The sequence below is a fragment of the Phycodurus eques genome, chromosome 1 (genome assembly GCF_024500275.1).
Source record: "Phycodurus eques isolate BA_2022a chromosome 1, UOR_Pequ_1.1, whole genome shotgun sequence".
NCBI lineage: Eukaryota > Metazoa > Chordata > Actinopteri > Syngnathiformes > Syngnathidae > Phycodurus > Phycodurus eques.
In genome coordinates this window covers 34,837,383-34,857,155 of record NC_084525.1, presented here as the reverse complement: position 1 = coordinate 34,857,155, position 19,773 = coordinate 34,837,383, and the positions used below count along the sequence as shown (strand labels likewise).

At 43.7% G+C, this 19,773-nt stretch overlaps 2 protein-coding genes across 3 annotated transcripts in view; one reads left to right on the top strand and one right to left on the bottom strand.

Moving 5' to 3' along the window:
* Positions 1 to 101: 101 nt before the first annotated feature.
* spryd4 (SPRY domain containing 4) lies at positions 102 to 3,627 on the bottom strand. Its single transcript, XM_061704168.1, has 2 exons — positions 3,474 to 3,627; positions 102 to 1,385 (listed from the first exon to the last, which is right to left on the bottom strand). The coding sequence occupies exons 1-2, from the start codon at positions 3,604 to 3,606 to the stop codon at positions 835 to 837; spliced, it is 684 nt and encodes a 227-aa protein (XP_061560152.1). The 5' UTR covers positions 3,607 to 3,627; the 3' UTR covers positions 102 to 834.
* Positions 3,628 to 5,257: 1,630 nt separating this feature from the next.
* The window catches only part of LOC133416759 (acid-sensing ion channel 1A-like), a 62,206-nt gene continuing 47,690 nt past the window's right edge, over positions 5,258 to 19,773 (top strand). For both annotated transcript variants that reach the window (XM_061703956.1, XM_061704040.1), the window contains exon 1: positions 5,258 to 6,092. In XM_061703956.1, the coding sequence (XP_061559940.1) occupies positions 5,650 to 6,092 (443 nt within the window). In that variant the 5' untranslated portion in view covers positions 5,258 to 5,649. The remainder of the gene's footprint in view (positions 6,093 to 19,773) is intronic.

The window sequence follows — 19,773 nt, the reverse complement described above, 5'->3', positions numbered from 1 at the left end:
CTAAAGTATATATACATAGTACATCAGTTTGTAAAGTAATATGCAATGCATGGTCACAGTGTGAAGAAAAGAAATGTCAAGCTAGTTTCAGTCAAGTTATTTTAATAAACAATTATTACCCTATTAACATGACCGTGTGGGTAGCACGAGAAAAGATGTGCAAAACAAACTCCTCATCCTGCTGACCAGTTGATCAATGCAGGGAGTGCAGTTCACTGCACATTGGCAAGACTTGGCAAAATGAACCTGCAGAGGACCAGACATGCTTGAAAGTCATAAATGATTCATTTGCAGACATTACTATATGGGACAACTGCATTACAGCCAGGGGCGAACATTTCGGAAGTTGAAAATTTTCCATGGAATAAATCAGGAATTTACTCAATTGAAGTTGCTTCTTTAATAGGGAACTTCAATGTAGTTGTGGAAAATACATTTGAACATAATCCTGACTACAACAACCAGATTTCATGCAACTACACTGGTACCTTGACTTACAAGTGCCCCAATTTAAGAGTTTTGAGTTACAAGCAGTTGCGTGATTTTTTTGCTTTATGTCCACAGCCAAAATTTGAGGTACGAGCAAGCTTTGCCTATGCCTCCACTCGAGTGGGAGGGGGAGAAACGGAGCAATTAAGGCACTGTAATGCCCTCACCTGTAGGCAAGGAGAGCCATCCATTTTCTATGGATACTTCTTAAAAAACAATGTTCATATTTATGCTTGAATATTAGATAGTTCCTGCAAATCACGCTTTGTAACATTCTCCAGCTTAACATTTCACGAAAATTCAACGGAAGCTTTCCAGAAATGTTCCACCCCTTTGGATCCCTAATTACAGCTGTTCCTTGAGGCCCTCCGGTTCTTCCAGGCCCGAGTGCGTGAGCAGCTCCCCGTCCCAAAGCCCAAAAGCAGGGCAAAGGGGAGTCTTGAAGTGACGCCTGATGGCGTGAACGATCCTGCGTTTCTCAATGTCGACCAGCCCAAGAAGGCCCGCTTCGAAGTCCAGCAGGATGCCTACGCGGTCCGCCTTGCCCACCAGGGTCACAGGAACCATCTTATTGTTGGTCATGGCAAACCACTTGCGCTGAGCGTAGCCGAACACCCACGAGGAGTCGCTGGTACCCACGCAGTCGTCACGGGACATTAGCGCTTCGGCCACGCCCACCCGAAACTCCTGCGACTTTTTGACCGTCACCTCCCAGTAGTGGCGCCCGCCAGTGATCTTCTCATCGCCAAACACCACCGCCCAGTCTCGGAAACGCTCAGGGTTGGCTTGCACGTGGCTGGGGTCGAGACCCAGCATGCGGTAAATGACCCCCGTGTCTTTCTTGAAGAGGTCCAGACTGCTGTGAGCCGTCCTCTCGTCAAGGCGGAACTGCACACCTGCACGCAAACGAACCTTCAAGGGGTTTGTCTTTTTGTATGCTAAGGCTCATTTGTAACTTCTTCTTTCCATTTTCAAATGGCAATTGAAAATTTAAAAGAACAAACAAGTTTGAGGCATTATAGTAATAAGCTTCATGCGTTACAATCTGACATGGATGATACGATTTCGCTGCAGTCAAAAGCAGTTTGTAAACATTTTCCTTCTGTTTCCATACTGTGTCAGGGATCTCTTTTGATGCGTGTTCCACGTCTGAGATGCACCAAAATTATCAGGGATGCATAAAACATGGTGAATCTGCATCCACAGCCGCAAAACATTGCTTTCGTACGTATGTGTGTAAGGCTCCAATTAAGCGGTCTCGCATCGCAGTTTGTGGCTCAAAATTTGCATTTTACGCATCAAAAAACACACTGAAAAGCAAAACTGCAAAAAAGTTTTACCACGGACATGGTTGCAAAGACGGAAACAGGCAGGGGCATATGTGACACAACGTACCTACGTCTCCGAGGCGTGGACGCAGAAGTAAAGCAATTCGGTTGAGGAGCAGACACAAATATGAAATATAAATTATTTTACCATACTGGAAATAAAGTTGAAAGAGTCGCATTACAAGCTTAACATTGAGCTAAAACTACAAAAAGGTCAAACTAGCAACTTTACATCAAAATGAATTGGGACAAAATTCACAAAAACATTGTCTAGCAGTATCACAAACACTAATTCACCGGGGTCGTGTGAAATTACCTTTCGTGTCAAAATGCTGAGTTCCGGTGCGTACCCTTCAAAATAAAAAATTAAATAACTTTTAGCTGAAACATTTATTAATGAATATCAAGTCAATTAAGTTAGTTCAACACACATTGTGTTTTAGTTTATAGGTTCGATATTGACTTGAAAGAATCCAGAGTCAAATGTTCATTTTAGACTATGCTGCGGGATGCTAAGAAAATGGATATTCATAATTTGGACATCCTTTAAACCCAGCCCCCTAAAAGAATCAGAATCGACAATCGTTTGGAACCGGAATCGAAATGAGGAACCGGAATCTCTCAAATTCAAATGATGCCGGATCCTCGCGATTAAGCCGCAAAAAAATTGCTCCTCAAAATGAGAAAGTCGCTCCTCAAATAAAGAAATGATTAGCAAAACTGCTCCTCAAAGAAAAAAAAAACAAATATTTTGAGCCTTTTTTTGAGAGAGAGAGAGATGTGTAAGTTGAGTTAATGACAGAAAAAGATCAGAAAATGACCGACAAAGGAAGAGAACATTTGGAACAAATGGCGTTTAAAATGGAACGGCCATAGCCATTTTGGTTTGTACTTCTCAGTGGGAAGTTGCCATTGGGAGCCCTAAAATTGAATGTACAGTGGGGACTGAAAGTATTCAGACCCCCTTAAATTTTTCACTTTGTTATATTGCTGCCATTTGCTAAAATCATTTAAGTTCATTTTTTCCTCATTAAATGTACACACAGCAGTTTTGAATGACAGAATTAAAAAAAACAGAATTGTTTAAATGTATGTAGATTTATTCAAAAAGAAAAACTGTCTGCTTTTGCACAGCCGTCTGCGTTGGTTGCCAAGAGGGGAAGGCGCTCAGCCATTTTGCAGCTTGCCTGAGCCAAATCCAGACTTTCCTTGAAACGAAAGACGAGACGACGAGCATCCTGAGCTAGCTGACACGGAGTGCCTCCTGAAGTTTTATTATGTCGTGGACGTGACTGAACATACGAACAAGCTCAATGTGAAAATGCAACGCATTGGAAATACAAGTCCGTTCAACAAGCAGTGTTTGCATTTGAAACCAAATGGCTGTGAGCAGTCGCTCTGACCAGACCAACTTAACGATCGCGTTTTGTGTCCAATGTGACGTTTGGAATTACAACTAAAACTGGACAAACCAGATTCGGCTCGACTGTTCCTCTAAAAGTTGATGTTAAACCTTTCCAAAGTTTCCCGATGAAGTCATCTGCCTCCGTCCAATGCGGGGGAGAACATGAGCGCCTTACTTAGTGACCTCTGAGCAGCTACGAGTTCAAAGCTAACGTGTGCTTTTCTTGAAACTTTGACATCGCGTTCACTTACTGTCCCCAGTTGACGTGCTGATTTGGCTCCTCGCCGGCCAGAGGACTCCTCGTCCATGGCTCGCGGCCGCGAGAAAGCCGACCGTCCGTCCAGCCAAGCGACATACACAAGCCGCACTGCGAGGCGACGCCATGTTTCCTTGCCGACGTGCTCCCTTCGCTTCCGCTGCTCAAAAGCAAAACAAGCTCTGGCTCTGTCGCCCCCTGCAGGCATGGAGAAGAACAGCCAGCAGCACCACGGATAGCTACCTCCCAAAGAAAACCTCGGGAGCAATTGAGAACTACTAATCTTCCCAAACATGCTAACTTTAGAGTACACAAATTAAATGATAGCCGTATGAATTGAACCCCATGAAAACTCTTTGAATTCGAAATTGAATCATTAAGTTTGGGGGAAAATGGGGTTTCATTTGAAGATTTTTATTTAAAATTTTTTATGTCAACCAGACTACATCATTAATCAATTTCTGGACAATGCACTAATTTCATGTAATATTCTGAGTTTCCGAAAGAGGCATTTAATGGTTTTCTGCCAAAACGAAGTCTGGACGCTCTTTGAACTCACAGCATTACTTTGGTTAAATCCGTATGTCACATGGTTTACGGACGACATATTGTCAACCTGGGTCCCCAAACCTTAGTCAGTTTTTGGCCACTTTAAGTGCATTTTTAGGATCAGTGGCAAGATCTAGTATCAATTTAAACAGATGAACAATGAAAAAAAATTAAAATTCTGATATGAACTGTGCGATCGCCAATGCACGCCCTCCCTTCTGATGGTCTCGTTTCACCCCGTAACTCTCGGTTTTGCATGTTCACGAGAACGAAGTATTGTCCCATATTTCTGTAGGTCTTAGGTTTGCCTAAGATGAATAGATGAATAGATGAAAATATATATTTATATATATATATATTCATCTATTGTCTCTGCGCTCTTCAGGCAGTTCATTTGACCTCATGATTCTCATTTGCTCTGACAAGGTCCTATATAGACAGGTGTGTGGCTTTCCTAATCAAGTCAAATCAGTATAATCAAACACAGCTGGACTCCAATGAAGGTATAGAACCATCGCACGGACGATCAGGAGAAATGGACGGCACCAGAGTTAAATATATGAGTGTCACAGAAATGGGTCTGAATCCTGATGGCTGTGTGATATTTCAGTTTTTCTTTTTTAATAAATCTAAATCTGCAAAAAATTCAACAATTCCGTTTATATATATATATATATATATATATATATATATATATATATGTATACACACACACACACATACACGTACATGGGTGTCAATGATTTTAAGAAGTGGAGACACTCCCTGCTGACCACGGAGAAGAATTTCATTTTAATTTAAGAAGTGGAAGCTCCCCCGATGGCTGTAAAGACTGTACTACTAGCAATAGCAGGAAAACAATCATTTAAAAAAATTTTTTACACACAAGTTAATTTCTGATCTTCTTTTTTCCGTACTTTCTTTGTATGTGTGGATTACTTGGGTTTTTCCCAACATGTGGTGAAATGTTCAGGTCAATAGCACCTTTGGAAGTATCGTGAGAAAAATGGTGACGCGTTAAATACTTATTTTAGCCGCTGTATACTTAAATGTTTGCTACTTTTAAGGGGACACCATGTAGGTTAGTCCACCTAAAGGAAATTAACCGTTTTTAATTGGATCCTTTTTTTAAAAATAATGCTGCTGGCCGTCCATAACCCACTGCTCGCACACGCACGCACATGTGCACGTATGCACGCACGCGCGCCCTCACGACTCAACAACGACTGCAACAAGCAAGCGTCTCACTCTGCACATCGTCCGGAGGAAAGAAGAGTGGACGTGGAAAATCACGCATCGAAAGAGCCGCGCTCTTTTCGAATGAGCTGAATTGTCTTGAAGGATTTGTGTCTTCGGCTCTCCTGCTGACGCGCACTCACCACGCATGCATGCGCGCTTCACTGCACTTAGAATCGACTCGCAAATGTGCAGCCTGATATTGTGCTGCGTTTACGGAACTTGACATCTTGTGTGAAATGTCCAACTCTTGTGCTTTTTTTGGGGGGGGGGGACTTTTTTTCTCTCCTGAAAAGAGTCAGCCCGCTGCGCGTGAGAAATGGTGTGTCGACTTCGTGGGCGGTTTGCTGCGTGTGTGCACCTGTGCGGGTCGACGCCACAGGTGAATGAATGAACGAACGAGCGGATCGAAGTGCGTGTCGTTTCTCTCGCTGGCTTCGAACACGTTTTACCACCGCGCCGTGACGATGGACCTCAAGGTGGAACGGGAGGAAATGGACACCGACCACCCTCCGTCGATTGCAGTTTTCGCACACAGGTCGACCCTGCACGGCATCTCGCACATTTTCACCTACGAGCGTTTCTGCTTCAGACGCTGCCTATGGCTCGTCTTCTTCTTCGCCTCTCTAGCCGTGCTGATTTTCGTGTGCGTGGACCGGATCCATTTCTACCTGGAGTATCCGCACGTCACCAAACTGGATGAGGTCGCCACCCCGATCATGACGTTCCCCGCGGTCACTTTTTGCAACCTGAACGCCTTCCGCTTCAGTCGAGTGTCACGCAACGACTTGTATCACGCAGGGGAGCTGCTGGCGCTACTTAACCACAGGTACCGCTCACTTCGCAACAAGAACATCAAATTGCATTTGCACGAAGTCTGCAGTCTTGTTTTCCTTCCCAAATGGCATTCAAAGTTCATGATTTTGATGTCATTTATTCAACATGCTTCAGATACAATCTATTATAAATCTCTTTCGCTGTGTAAACTATAACAAATGTGCAGTCCAACGTAAGGTTCCCTATTTTCCTTTTCAGCCCGTGCTGCACTAAGACTATCTACCCTACTTACAAGTACAAAGCAAGGAAGCATTTTGGTAACAAACTTGAGTCACACATAAAAAGCCTCACTGGAATGCAGTAGAACCACGTGATCCCCCCGCCAGTCAACGAAGTAATAATGACATAAAAGTAGAGTTTGCTGTATACGTCTGGATGGCAAAAGGCTAAGCCGATCTCCAATGTGTATGTGATTGATGATGTGTTTGTCTTTCTTTTAAAGTTCTTTTTTATTGATTTTGAAATTTCTGTGTTTTGTGAAATTTAAACAAAAGACACACACATATCCACCCCCAAATCGTCCCACCACGTTTCACTCGAAAATGACAATGTCACGATTAAATTTTGACTGGACCCAGAAGCAGGCGGCGGCTGAGAGGTTTGTGATGAACGGTTTATTGAAAAAGGGTTTGGAGATGATCCTGATGATACATAATGGTGGGTTGTCGAGGCAGGGAACGTGTGGCAGGTTGCGTGACCAGGCGGATGGCTTGGCGGCGTGATGGGAGAAGTCACTCGGCGGAGAACACGGAAGGAGCACTGAGGACAAGGAAAAACACAGGTCAGGAGGATAGCGAGGACTGGCGTAGCTTACGTGGAGGATCGAGAGCCGTTGTACCACGGGAGAACGTTAATACTCTGGCGAGCGTTTCCGGGATCTGGCATGCTTTTATGCAGGTGATGATGAGGGCTGGTTGATGACAGGTGCGCGGCCGAGGTGGTGCTGATTACTGGGAAGAGAGAGAGAGAGGGCGAGAGGAGTGCAAAGCGCCACCCAAGCGTCAACAAAAGGACTGCAGAGCACAGCTCATGAGAGTACCCCCCCTCTCAACGGACGCCCCCCTGGCGGTTTGGCACGGCCGGAGGGCTAAGGGCGCAGGTGGAGACAGGCTTGATTAGTGATACATGGAACGTTGTATAAATCTTTTGAGATTGCGGAAGTTTCAGTTGAACAGACGTGGGATTGATGATTTTTGGGATCAAGAAGGGACCAATAAAGCGCGGAGTGAGTTTGCAGGAGGTGGCGGAGCTGGTGAGGGAGTTGTGGGCGTACTCAATCTACGGGAGGAATGAGCCCAATGAGGTGGGGTTGCGTGTGGCAACGCAGCGTAGGGCCAATTCTTGGGACCGATTTGCCCGGTCTGTCTGGCCGTTGCTCTGTGGATGGTATCCCGACGACAAGCTGGCTGCTGCGCCCACCGCTTTACGGACCTCCTTCCAGACAAGGGAGGAGAACTGAGGACCTCAGTCTGAAACAATATCGAAGGGGATTCCGTGGAGTTTGAAAACATGTTGGACAAGGAGGTTAGCAGTTTCAGGTTCGCGTACGAACAGTCGGTTCGGAGGTCCGGTCTTGGGATCCAGATGAGTCTTTTGAGCCTCTTTGACCACCTGTTCGACTTTCCAAGTGCCTGCTCCAACGAAGCACGAGGGAGGGAGGATGGCTTCTGGTTCTGCAGGGCTGGAGGGGGGATGAGTACATTCGAGACAGGGCGTCAGTTTTGCTGTTGCGGGATTCAGGAGGGAAGGAGAGGCTGAAATTAAATCGGCTCAAGAAAGACGCCCCAGCGTGTTGGGGGTTAACACATTGCCGACGTCATTCAAAAAATAAAAAGGCTTAAATGGAAATGAGCTGGCCACGTTGCCCGAAGGCTCCAGCATGCCTGCGACCATACGTGTTTGGCGGAACGGAGGTAGGAAAGGTTTTTGTGATCAGTCCAGATGATAAACACAATAATTCAGTCCCCTCATGCTAGTTCCTCCATTCTTCTAATGCCCAGATGATGGCCAACAGCTCTCGGTTGCCAATGTCGTAGTTCCTTTTGGCGGGGCGTAGACGATGGGAAAAGAAAGCACAGGGATGAAGTTTTTGGGAAGAGGTGTCCCGCCGCGAGAGAACTCCCGTGTCCCAGGCGTCAACCTCCACCGCGAACTGGAGGGAGGGTTCGGGGTGTCGTAGGATGGGAGCACTGATGAAAAGGGTCTTAAGCTGCTCGAAGGCTTGGGATGCAGCAGGGGTCCATTGAAACGGAGAGCTGGTGGCGGTAAGGCCAGTGAGAGGAATTGCGACCTTGCTGTAGATGAAGCAGCGGTAGAAATTGGCGAATCCAAGGAAACGTTGTAGCAATTGTCCTTTGGCAATGATGTAGCCTAGGAAGTGTACGGAGGAGAGGTGGAATTCATATTTTTCGGGGTTTGACATACAGGCGGTTTTCAAGGAGGCGCTGGAGGACTTGGCGTACATGACTGCAGTGTTCTTTGGGGGAGCGGGAGAAAATGAGGATATCATCCAAGTAAACAAAAACAAACCAGTTTAACATATCGCGGAGGACGTCATTGATGAAGGTTTGGAAGATAAGATTTTAGCAAATGGCTGCAATATAACAAAGAGTGAAAAATTTAAGGGGTTCTGAAAACTTTCCGTACCGACTGTGTATGTATATATATATATATATATATATATATATATATATATATATATAAACTGTTTCAGCGCAAAGGCATACAGATCCACCATTCTGCAAGGCCATACAGCTGAACAGGACAGGTTTAAAAAAAAAAAAGAGACTAAATTACCCGTAGGTGTGAATGTGAGTGCGAATGGTTGTTTGTTTATATGTTCCCTCCGATTGGCTGGCAACCAGTTCAGGGTGTACCCCGCCTCTCACCCAGAGTCAGCTGGGATAGGCTCCAGCATGCCTGCGACCATAGCGAGGATAAGCGGTTCAGAAAATGGATGGATGTGTGCCAGTGTATTCCGGTGTGTTTAATGATTTCATCTATCCGTCTACTATTAGGTCTTCGCCGTGGTCGCTTTGTGTCCAGTGGTATCCAATTGATAGTTTCTGTGGTCCACCTTTTGTGGTCCACCTTTTGTCCACCTTCGGGCAACGTGGCCGGCCCATTTCCATTTAAGCCTTTTTATTTTTTGAATGACATCGGCAACGCGTGTCTGCTGTCTTATCCAACTGCATCTTTTCTTGTCGCGAATGCTTATTTTCAACATTTGGCGTTTCATGTTCCTTTGGGTTACACATAGTCTTCGGATAACTTTGGCATTTGTCGTCCAAGTTTCACTACCGTAAGTGAGGACTGGTAAAATACATTGCTCGAAAACTTTACTTTTCAAGCAAATGGGAAGATTGTTCTTGATTATAACACTAAGCCTTCCATAAGCCTGCCAGGCAAGCTTTAACTTTCAACTTCAGTGCTTGTATTTCCATCCATTGTTACAAATTGGCCTAAATAGATGTAGTTGTTGATGGCTTCTAGGACATAGTCCTCCATTTTTTTTAATTGTGGACAGTAACGATTGAACATGACCTTCGTTTTGCTTTTGTTCATTTTCAGACCTGAGCGACGGCTTTCTAACTCTAATTCCTGACTACGACGCTGTAGTTGTTCAGCATCGTAGGACAATAAAATGATGTCGTCTGCAAAATGAAGATGGCTCAAATCAGCGCCGTTAATCTTTAGTCCTTCTTTTTCCCAATGGAGCTTTTTTAATATTTCTTCAAGGCAAGCTGTAAATAGCTTTGGAGACAGTGTGTCGCCTTGCCTGACCCCTTTTCCTAGACTTCCTAGACTCTTTCATCATCAATTCGTATTGAACCTGACGAATCATTGTATATTGATTGTAGAATGTTGATATAGGTTGGCTCTATCCCTTGATTTACTAGCGCCTGCAGCATCGAAGTGGTGGTGACTGAGTCAAACGCTTTTTCATAGTCGAGGATGGCTACACACAGAGGCATTTCATACTCGTTGTGTCGTTCAATTATTTGTTTAACTGTCTGTATGTGGTGCGTAGTATTAAAACCGCTACAAAAACCCGCTTGTTCTATCGGCTGTGATTCACTGAGTTTGATTCCAATTCGTTTGTCCAATATCTTTATAAATCGTTGAGAGCAGGCTTATTGGGCGCTAATTTCTTAGGTCCATTTTATCGCCTGATTTATGGAGCAAAATGATTTCTGCGTCTTTCCATGTCGCCGGTACTTCTTGCAAGTCCAAGCGGCGTTGAAATAGTTTTACAAAGATCTTATTCAGTACGTTCCCTCCTGCTTTAAGCATTTCAACAGCAATGTCATCCAGACCACAAGCATTTTCAACCTCTTCATTCAGGATACATGGAAGTGGGTCTGCTTCTAGCTTTCCAGTAATCATTCGGTGATGGTCACTGTATAGGTTTGTATACAATTCTTTAACTAATTTCTTGGCGGCTGTGACGTATCGTTCCATCTTCCATTTTCAAACCAAAAATTATTTTCTTGTGGCGAATTAATGCACGTGTTACATTTTTTCATTCCATGTCCCGCTTCAAGCGTTTTCTGAACAACCCGAACGTTGTAAGTTATCAATTCTTCTCGTATCTTTTTCCGAATGGTCTTGCACAATTCAACATATTCCATTTTGTTAATAATGCTGCCCCTTTTCTTCATTTCTCGTCGCGTTTTCATTAAGTCGAGGGTAGCTTTAGATATTCCGCATGTTGTTGTCTTTCTCGTTGATGGCGCTTCTTTGTGTGGAGTTTGAAAAATCCCGTTTGCAATTTCGTCGTTGTGTGTTGACAGATCTGTGTCTTCCAGCATTAGAAGAGCTTTAAAGTGATTAGCCAAACGTATTTGAAACTTGTCGCTTCTTTCTTGAATTAAGTTTAATTTGGTAAGCTTGCTCTTTAGAAGTTTCTTTCGTTCAAGTTGGCAGTTGATTTGCAATTTGACCCGAACCAATCTGTGGTCACTTCCAATGTCAAATTTGTTTCGGGTGGTGCAATCCGTAAATACCCCTTTGCCGTTGGACAGGAAGTAGTCTATGATGCTACTGTTACCTTTGGGGCTTATCCATGTCCACTTTCTGTTCCATTTCTTGTTAAAGAACGAATTGATAAAGTATAAGCCTTCTTGATCAGCAAATTATATTAAGCGTTCTCCTCTTTCGTCTCTAATCCCATTCCGTAGGATCCAATTGATTTCTCACCAGTGTTAAGGCCAATCCTGGTGTTAAAGTCACCCATGACTATTCGAAATTTGTGCTTCGATTGACTTTAAAGACAGGATAAATCCTCGTAAAATGCTTCCACCTCATCGTCGGTGTGGCTGATGGTCGGCGCATATATTTGTACGAGTAACGCTTTCTAATAGAGATGGTAGATGTGGCGATTCTATCGGAAACACTTTTTATGCTGGTAACGTAATTGGTGATGCTTTTATTAATAATGAAACCAACTCCACCATTATCCCAGCTATCTTCAGACGGGAGACGGGGTACACCCTGAACCGGTCGAGATGTGGATACTAAATATATATATTAACCCTCACATGACCAAATGTAGATAAGTCTGTTTCCTCTGATCTCAAGAGGTGGGAAAAGCTACGAGTTAAATTTTGATGAATTTTAAATTGCCATGTTTCTGAAACTTGCAGAACATATCTCAGGAAAAAGTCCTCTTGTTTCAGGGATGTTAAAGATGCAGCTTACCTGTTAAATAATAGAAGCGTTTTTGTTGAATAATGTTACAGCAACATTTTCAAAGTCTGAGATCATGCACAGGGCTGCCTGAACACAGGAACTGTGCGAATGCAGTAGTAGCAAGACTGTTGGAAGCTTGTGTTGGGTGTATAAATCAGAACGCTGGCATCTGGTGGAATCCTCCCATCTCCAAAACCATCACAAACAGGAATAAAAAATAAATAAATAAATAATGACTTGTTTGTCGAACCATTAACATTGCATCGTCAAAAAGGTAAGCCATCTTCAACACTTTAGATTGGTCAACATTTATGAAAATAACAGACCCACGCGGGGACTGACCAATAGTATAGATTTGTGGAAAAATATCAGAATCAGAATCATCTTTATTTGCCAAGTATGTCCAAAACACACAAGGAATTAGTCTCCGGTAGTTGGAGCCGCTCTAGTACAACAGACAGACAGTCAGTTAAATTGATGATAGCACTACTGTTTATACTATTATCTTTGGATCTCTTCTATTGTTCTGCATTGGAGGCAAAATTGCCTTGTTTATCCTTAAAGGGAAGTTAGGAATTTTCAAACTTTTCACTTTGTTTCATAGTTGTTAACATGTAGAATGATGGTCTAAACTTTAGTCTTGGCAAATCAACTGCTTATTGTTCAATACAACATTTCGTACTGTTGGGTTTCAAATCAAGACAAACAGTTCTCAAAGTCTGGAGCTGTTAAGCTGACACAATGACACAGACACCAAGACATACATTTGGAATATTTCTGCAGAGTTCGTAAAATATCAAAACAGATATTTATCTTTGGTTAAAGAAACTTCGAATACGAGTCCACAGGTTTGCAGCAACTCTCAACCGCCAGCGGGTGTCGTCCGCGTCCCAGCAATGTTCCCAGCGGAGAGAGGATCTCCCAACCTTCTGGTCGCTCTTTCAGTTCTGCACATCAAAAGGGTCTTTGATGACTGGAACCCAGATTTGTTGGTGATCTGTTAATTAGTTTAAGGTCCGGGTGAGATAAATTAGGCATCCTTGTGGCCATCTTGCACAGCGGGACGGCTTGGAAGAATTCAGTTTATCAAGTTACTGGTGGGGGGGGTTGCTATGACAACTGGGCCAGGGTGGGCATGACTTCGGTCATGGCGAACGTGACACGGGAGACTAGTTCTCGGCCTCCCTCCGCAAGGGAGGTCGCATGCTCTCGGAAAAAACTACGGGTTACAGTAACCGAAACTAATCAGAACCAGAGCAGTACTGGTGAAACCGTGACAGTGGACGGAAACGCAACCGTACACAGCATGACGCGACTGGGTGAAAGCCTAAGGGAAGCCCAATGGCCGACAAGGTCATTGGCAAAACCAAAAATCATCACGCGCGTAGGTTGCTGGAACGTGCGTACCATGTTTAAGACAGGAAAATCAGCACAAATATCGAGAGAGATGGACTGTGACAGAATAGACGTATTGGGAATCAGTGAAACAAGATGGACAGGAGCGAGACAGATTAAGATGGCAAATGGCAACAAGATCTACGCCGGTGAGGAGGAGAAACACCAATGGGCGTAGCAATAATGATGAACAGAAAAGCGCAACAGAGCCTGATGGGGTGGACACCTGTAAGCAACCAAGTGATCACCGCAAGATTCTTTTCACGTTTCAAGAAAATCACTATCATACAAGTGTATGCACCAACAAACGAGGCACCACACGAAGACAAAGATGAATTATACCATCAAACAACAGTCAGTGAATGCAACAAACACGACATATTAATTGTCATGGGGGACTTGAATGCAAAAGTCGGAAACGACAACAGAACAAGCTAGAGGTCATGGGAAGACAGAATGGGAACCAGAAACGATAGCGAAGAAAGACTATGTGACCATTGCGAAGTGAACAGGCTTGTCATCACAGGAACTTGTTTCCCACACAAAGAAGTGTATAAAGTGACATGGGTGTCTCCTGACGGAAGGACCAAGAATCAGATTGACCACTTGATGATACGGAAAGAGTGGAGACGGTTGGTCGAAGACACAAGAACATACCGCGGAGCAGACGTAGCCGGCAACCACTACCTGGTAGTGATGAGACTACGACTAAAGGTACACAAGAACCCAGACAGGAGCAAGGTCAAAGCGAAATTCGACACGCAGGAGTTGGAAAGCGACGTTTCCGCATGAGATTCAGCATTAAACTACTCAACAGATTTGAAGTTCTAGAGGTAGCAGAAAACATAACGGAGGACTGTAAACAGATACAGAAGGTGTACACAGAGACAGCAGACAAAGTTATAGGGCGGGTGAAAAAGAAGAGCAAACAATGGCTAAGCAATGACACCTGGCGGACAATAGACCAGAGGAGAAAAATAAACAGCAACAGTTCAGAGAGAGACAAAGGACAACTGAGTACATGTTAAAAGACAGAGAGGTTAAGCGGAAACTGAGAGAAGACAAAAGAAAGTGGATGGAAGAGGTCGCCGGACAGGCCGAGAGGTATGCTGAGAAAGGGAGAACAAGAGAACTATATCAGGCGGCAAGAAAAATCACAAATAAGAAATGAACACAGACAGCAGCTGTCAAGAACAAGGACAGGGAGCTAGTGAAAGACAAAGAAGCAAGACTAGAAAGGTGGGCTGAGCACTTTGAGGAAGTGCTGGTAAGAGACGCACCTGACAAACCTATACTAGATGATGAAATACCGGTAGCTGAGATTCGAGAGATGGACACCAGTGAAATAAGGGAGATGGAGGTCATGAGTGCCCGGAAGAAAACAAAGAGAAGAAAAGCTCCAGGCATTGATAAGATATCAGCAGAGCTATTCAAGGCAGATAGCGACATGGTCATGAAGGAGCTAACCAGGCAATACAGGAGGGTGTGGCAGGAGGAGAGCGTGCCGAACACCTGGAAAAAAGGTATCATCATCAAGTTACCAAAGAAAGGAGACCTGAAGGAGTGTACAAATTGGAGAGGTGTAACGCTACTACCAGTGATTATGGGACTAGTAATTATTTACAGGATACAGAATGGAGTCAACAGTGCCCTGAGGAAAGAACAGGCAGGATTCTGGGATAACAGGAGCACAGTAGAGCAGATATTTATCCTTCGCAACATCGTGGAGCCAGCGAACGAGTGGAGAGCTACACTCTACGCACACTTCATAGACTTTGAAAAAGCTTTTGATTCCGTCCACCGTCAAGCGCTGTGGAAGATAATGAAGAAAAACTGATAAAGATGGTAAAAATCATGTACGACGATTTTGAATGCACAGTGATGGACGATGGGGAGCAGACCAGATGGTTCACGATAACAACAGGAGTCAGACAGGGCTGTGTAATGTCGTGCTTCCTATTCCTGACGGCAATTGATTGGGTAATGAGGCGAACAACAGAGGGACATAGGAACGGCATCAGGTGGGATGGCACGACTAGACTCGAAGACCTGGACTTTGCTGACGACATAGCACATATCGCCGAAGTATACCGACATCCAACAGAAGACCAACAGACTTGTAGAGAAGGCAGCGATGAATAAGTCTGAAGCTCAACGCAGCAAAGTGCAAAGTAATGAGAGCGAACGCAAGGCGACGAGACACCGTGAAGATCGGCAACACCGAGGTTGAAGACGTTGAGGAGTTCGTCTACCTGGGAGCCACTGTAAGAAAAGATGGAGGCAACACAGAAGACATCAATAGCAGATTGAACAAGGCCAGAGGAGAGTTCTTCAATCTCATGGAAATATGGCAGACGTCAAGCATCGGGAGGAACACGAAACTCAAGCTGTTCAAGACACTAGTGCGCCCCGTACTCTTCTATGGGTGCGCAGCCTGGAAAGTAACAAAAACGGAAGAGAACCGAATGAACAGCTTTCAATTCATCTGCCTCAGAACAATCCTGAAGATTCGGTGCCCCGAAAGAGTGAGGAACGAGAGGATCGAAATGATCAACAAGATAAGCGACGCGATCCGCAGAAGAAGATGGAACTGGATTGGGCATGTCCTTCGAAGGGAAAGGAGTAACGATTGTGCAGATGCAATGGAATGGCAACCAGAAGGACGAAGAGCAACAGGACGCCCAAAAACAACGTACAGAAGAACAGCGGTAAAGGAAAGGAAGCAGGAGGGGTGGAACAGTTGGAACGAGGTCCGAGTCGCGGCGGAAGACGGCAAACTGGAAGACGAGAGTTGAAAACTCATAATCAAGTCAAGTCATGATGACTGTTTTAAAACATACGACCAGTGTTGCTAAAGTTATCTTGAACAAGTAACTTAATTACTTTACTGATTACTTGATTTAAAAAGTAACTAAGTTATTAAAAGGTAACTTTTTAGTTACTTTCAGCAGCTATCAAGTGGCAGGAATATCACTTATTCACAGTACAAAAAAAGCATTAGCTTGACTGTACCCATTAGTTGGTCATGTACGCCGCACAAGTTACAGAATGATGTCATCAACATGAAAAGAAATAACTTAAATACGTGTAGATGACGCCACATTCAATGAGCAACTTCGAGCAGACTTGACATGCCAAATAGCCACCTAAATATAAACAAGCACACCATTGTCAGTACACTTCTTTAACGACTCTTAACTGATAGACAGACAGAGAGCGACACAGACTGTATAGCAACTCTGCGATTGTGTGGGGGTCCATGAAGGCAACTGTGTGTGTGTACGTGTGCGTGTGCGCGCGCATAGGGTACAACGAACCTTAGTATTGTCCTCTTGAGAGGAACTCGAAGTCGTGACTGTATTTCCAGCTTGAGTATGCCGATCCCTCGTCCGCGTCCATTGTGTTCGCGCCGGTGGCTGCTGGGGTACACGTGAGTTGACGATGTGCGGAAAACGTGCGACACGTCACGTGACGTCATTGCCCCAGACGGCTCCGTTGATAAATATTTCGTCTTATTTCGATATTGCAGTTAGTCGTTGTGTGCATTTCAGTTATGAATAGTTAAGAATAAAGTGTGTTTGATCTGTTTTATTAGTCATTACTAAAACAAAGGCTGCAAATTGGGCTACACTTATGACATGCACCGTGACTGAATCAAGTGTCTTGGTTATTGACTTGTCTCATGTTCCCAACCTCTGTAGTATGTTAATGATAATTGTTTATTACCTGGTTGCAAATAGCATGTTATTATTATTATTATTATTATTATTATTATTCAAAAGCATATTAAGTTATGGTTCTAGTGAACAAAAAAGTAAGTATAGGTGTATAAGTCATAGTTACTGTAATATAAAAATTAAAACGCACTGGGCCACATTTTTTAGTAATACGTTACGCATCACTGAATATGACAAAGTAATTTTTTTAAATTGCAAACCCCTGTTATTGGTTACATATTTCATTTCATCACTTATTTTTGGGCATGTATTTTTATAGTTGGGTCTCTGGAGTGCCTGCCCACCCCTGGAAGTGTGAAATGAAACCAAGTAAATCTTTAGTTATCTGCCTATTTCTGCAAATGTGATTTTGAGCAAGCTGTTTTGCACTTAAGAGGGTATCTGTGTTTGACGATGTGTCAGTGGTCTAGTCAGTAATAGTCAGTATAGTCTATGAACTTCTGCCGCCACGAGTTAAAATGTCTTTGGTGGCCCTGGCTTTTTTTTTTTTTCTTCCCCCCCACACTCTGGGCTCTTCTTCGAGTAGAAGCAAGTAGTCGGCCGCAGTGCACACCGCTGAGAGACGAGGACAAGAAGATGGCCTCACGCCAGCCTGAAGGCACGCAGGGTTTGCTCACTTGTATGAAACAGGACCTGATTTTAGCAAGACAAGAAATATGATGTGTAAAGTGTAATCCAATTCTTGATCCGTGGGATATTTTGATGAAAGCATGCCCAAAAAAATGTTAAGACAACACTGTTCTCACTTTTGTAAAAAAAATAAATAAATAATAAAATACCCAAAAAGCACATCTCCTTTAAAGAAAGCTCCCGAAAGGCATCCTCAGAGGAATTTAATGAGGAAGAATTTGACTCAAACCTGTCAAACACCTTCAGGATGAACTTGAACAGAGATTGCGAGCCTTCAGGCCTTCATTGGTCCGCCCTCTGTGACCTTTTGACCTCACAATGGTTTTCTGCATGAATGGACAAGACAGCACACAACGGCAGCTCCAAGAGAGTCTTCCCAGAATAGCGGATGATGTTTAAGCTCTGTCCATTACCTGCTGTATGTCCATTTGGTGTAAGCACAGCGTTACATTATTTGACATTAACATAATAACTGTAAAAACACAAGCTGCCACCAGTTTCTACCCGTGCAGTGAAGGTCAAACACATTAGGAAGAGACGTAGCTCAGAGCTTCAGATGACGTCAGCCTCTGATGAGCTTGTCACTGCAGAGATGTCGACAGTATGCAACGCCACTGGTGGCTGCGCATTCAACTTCTATAAGGCACCTTCGTAGCTGTTAAGGAAACCAACCTTTGTATTCAATTACCTTTGAGAATGTTCTCAAAGCACTTCTTTGTATGGGGTTATTTTTGTGTCCTGAAACAGAATGAAACCCAGAGCATGGAGCACAGTTCAGCATATTTATGAGAAGTTCAGTTGCAATTAAAGACCATCTGCTGCCAGTTTGTTACTAAAGCATGCACATGCCAATCATGTCAATGCAATGCATTAAAAGCCCAGGGTGTATTTTGCACAGAATATTGATATTTACAATAAAATGGCAACATTCATATGATCTGTTGTTATGTTAGGCGGGTGGATTCGGCTATCTGCTCTTTGGTGAGTCCATTAAGAATGCCGTATTTTTACAATAGCACACGGGGTAATCACAGCGAAGTGCTTCAGTCGATGCGTTTACAGCGACGACTTCCCTTTGATACATGGCAGAGTGGCCAGAAATGTATGAGCTCCTTTTGATGAAAGGAAACTTCCCGGGGCTGACCATAATACTGAGGGTGAACTGGGATATTTGGCTCCCCCGCGCAGTTACTGGCTGGCATTTAAGGTGGAAGAATAGCGCCCGGTGACTCGCACAAGACAAATATCAAAGGCATTTCACTGAATTACTGAATCAATACCATGATTATATGTGTGACTTATTGTGATTAATTATAAAATATATAATAAGGGGGCAAACCAAGAAGACTAGATAATGTCTTTATAGGAGAACAGAAACAAAGCCTCTAATTTTGTGACATACTTCACACTGCGTCCATCATTGGACAGCAATAATAAGTAATAATATGCTTCAAAATGCTAGGTTGTAATGAGGAGAGTAGTATGAGAAGGTCCTCCTCAGGAAACATAGAATGTCCGCAGCCTCCCCAAATTTCAGAAATTTCAAGTCGGAGCTATTTGCCATATCACAGTAGATCTGACACGGTCATCACAGTGCACCGTGCATATACTGCTGATTTTTGTATTATCACCTCAACACTGTATGTGCATCAGGGGCGTGCAGGCCTTTCGAGTGGCCGGTGCTCAAAGTTAAAAGGGGGGCACATGGAATAAGAATTTGAAACGCCGTAGCATACATAGCATAGCAGGCTGTTCATGAAAACAGAATAATAAGACACTTGCCATAAGGACACCAGGAATGGCAGTTTCTAGCAAAGGTGCGCACCATTTGCTTAGTTGTTCATTAAAATGATAACAAACCCACCAATTATTATTTTGTGCACAAATTACACCAATTTTGTGGTCATATATTAGCATTGTGTGTACATGTCACAACTATATTGTGGTCAAAATAAAATTCTCACGTCATGCCTGGAGCCCTGTACAAGTTAGTGGATATATTCTCTAGTGTTTTTGTTTTCAATGAAACACAATTGAGAAATTTATTTTAGAAGGTGGTCCACCTCAAATTCTCCATCCACGGCATAGCATTGCTTCTCTGCCCTCAGTTACTTTGTTATTATATAGATTTTGTGTATTTGTTAGGCACATTAATTAAGCACTTGGAGTTTGCATGTTCTCCCCGTGCCTGCGTGGGTTTTCTCCGGGCACTCTGGTTTC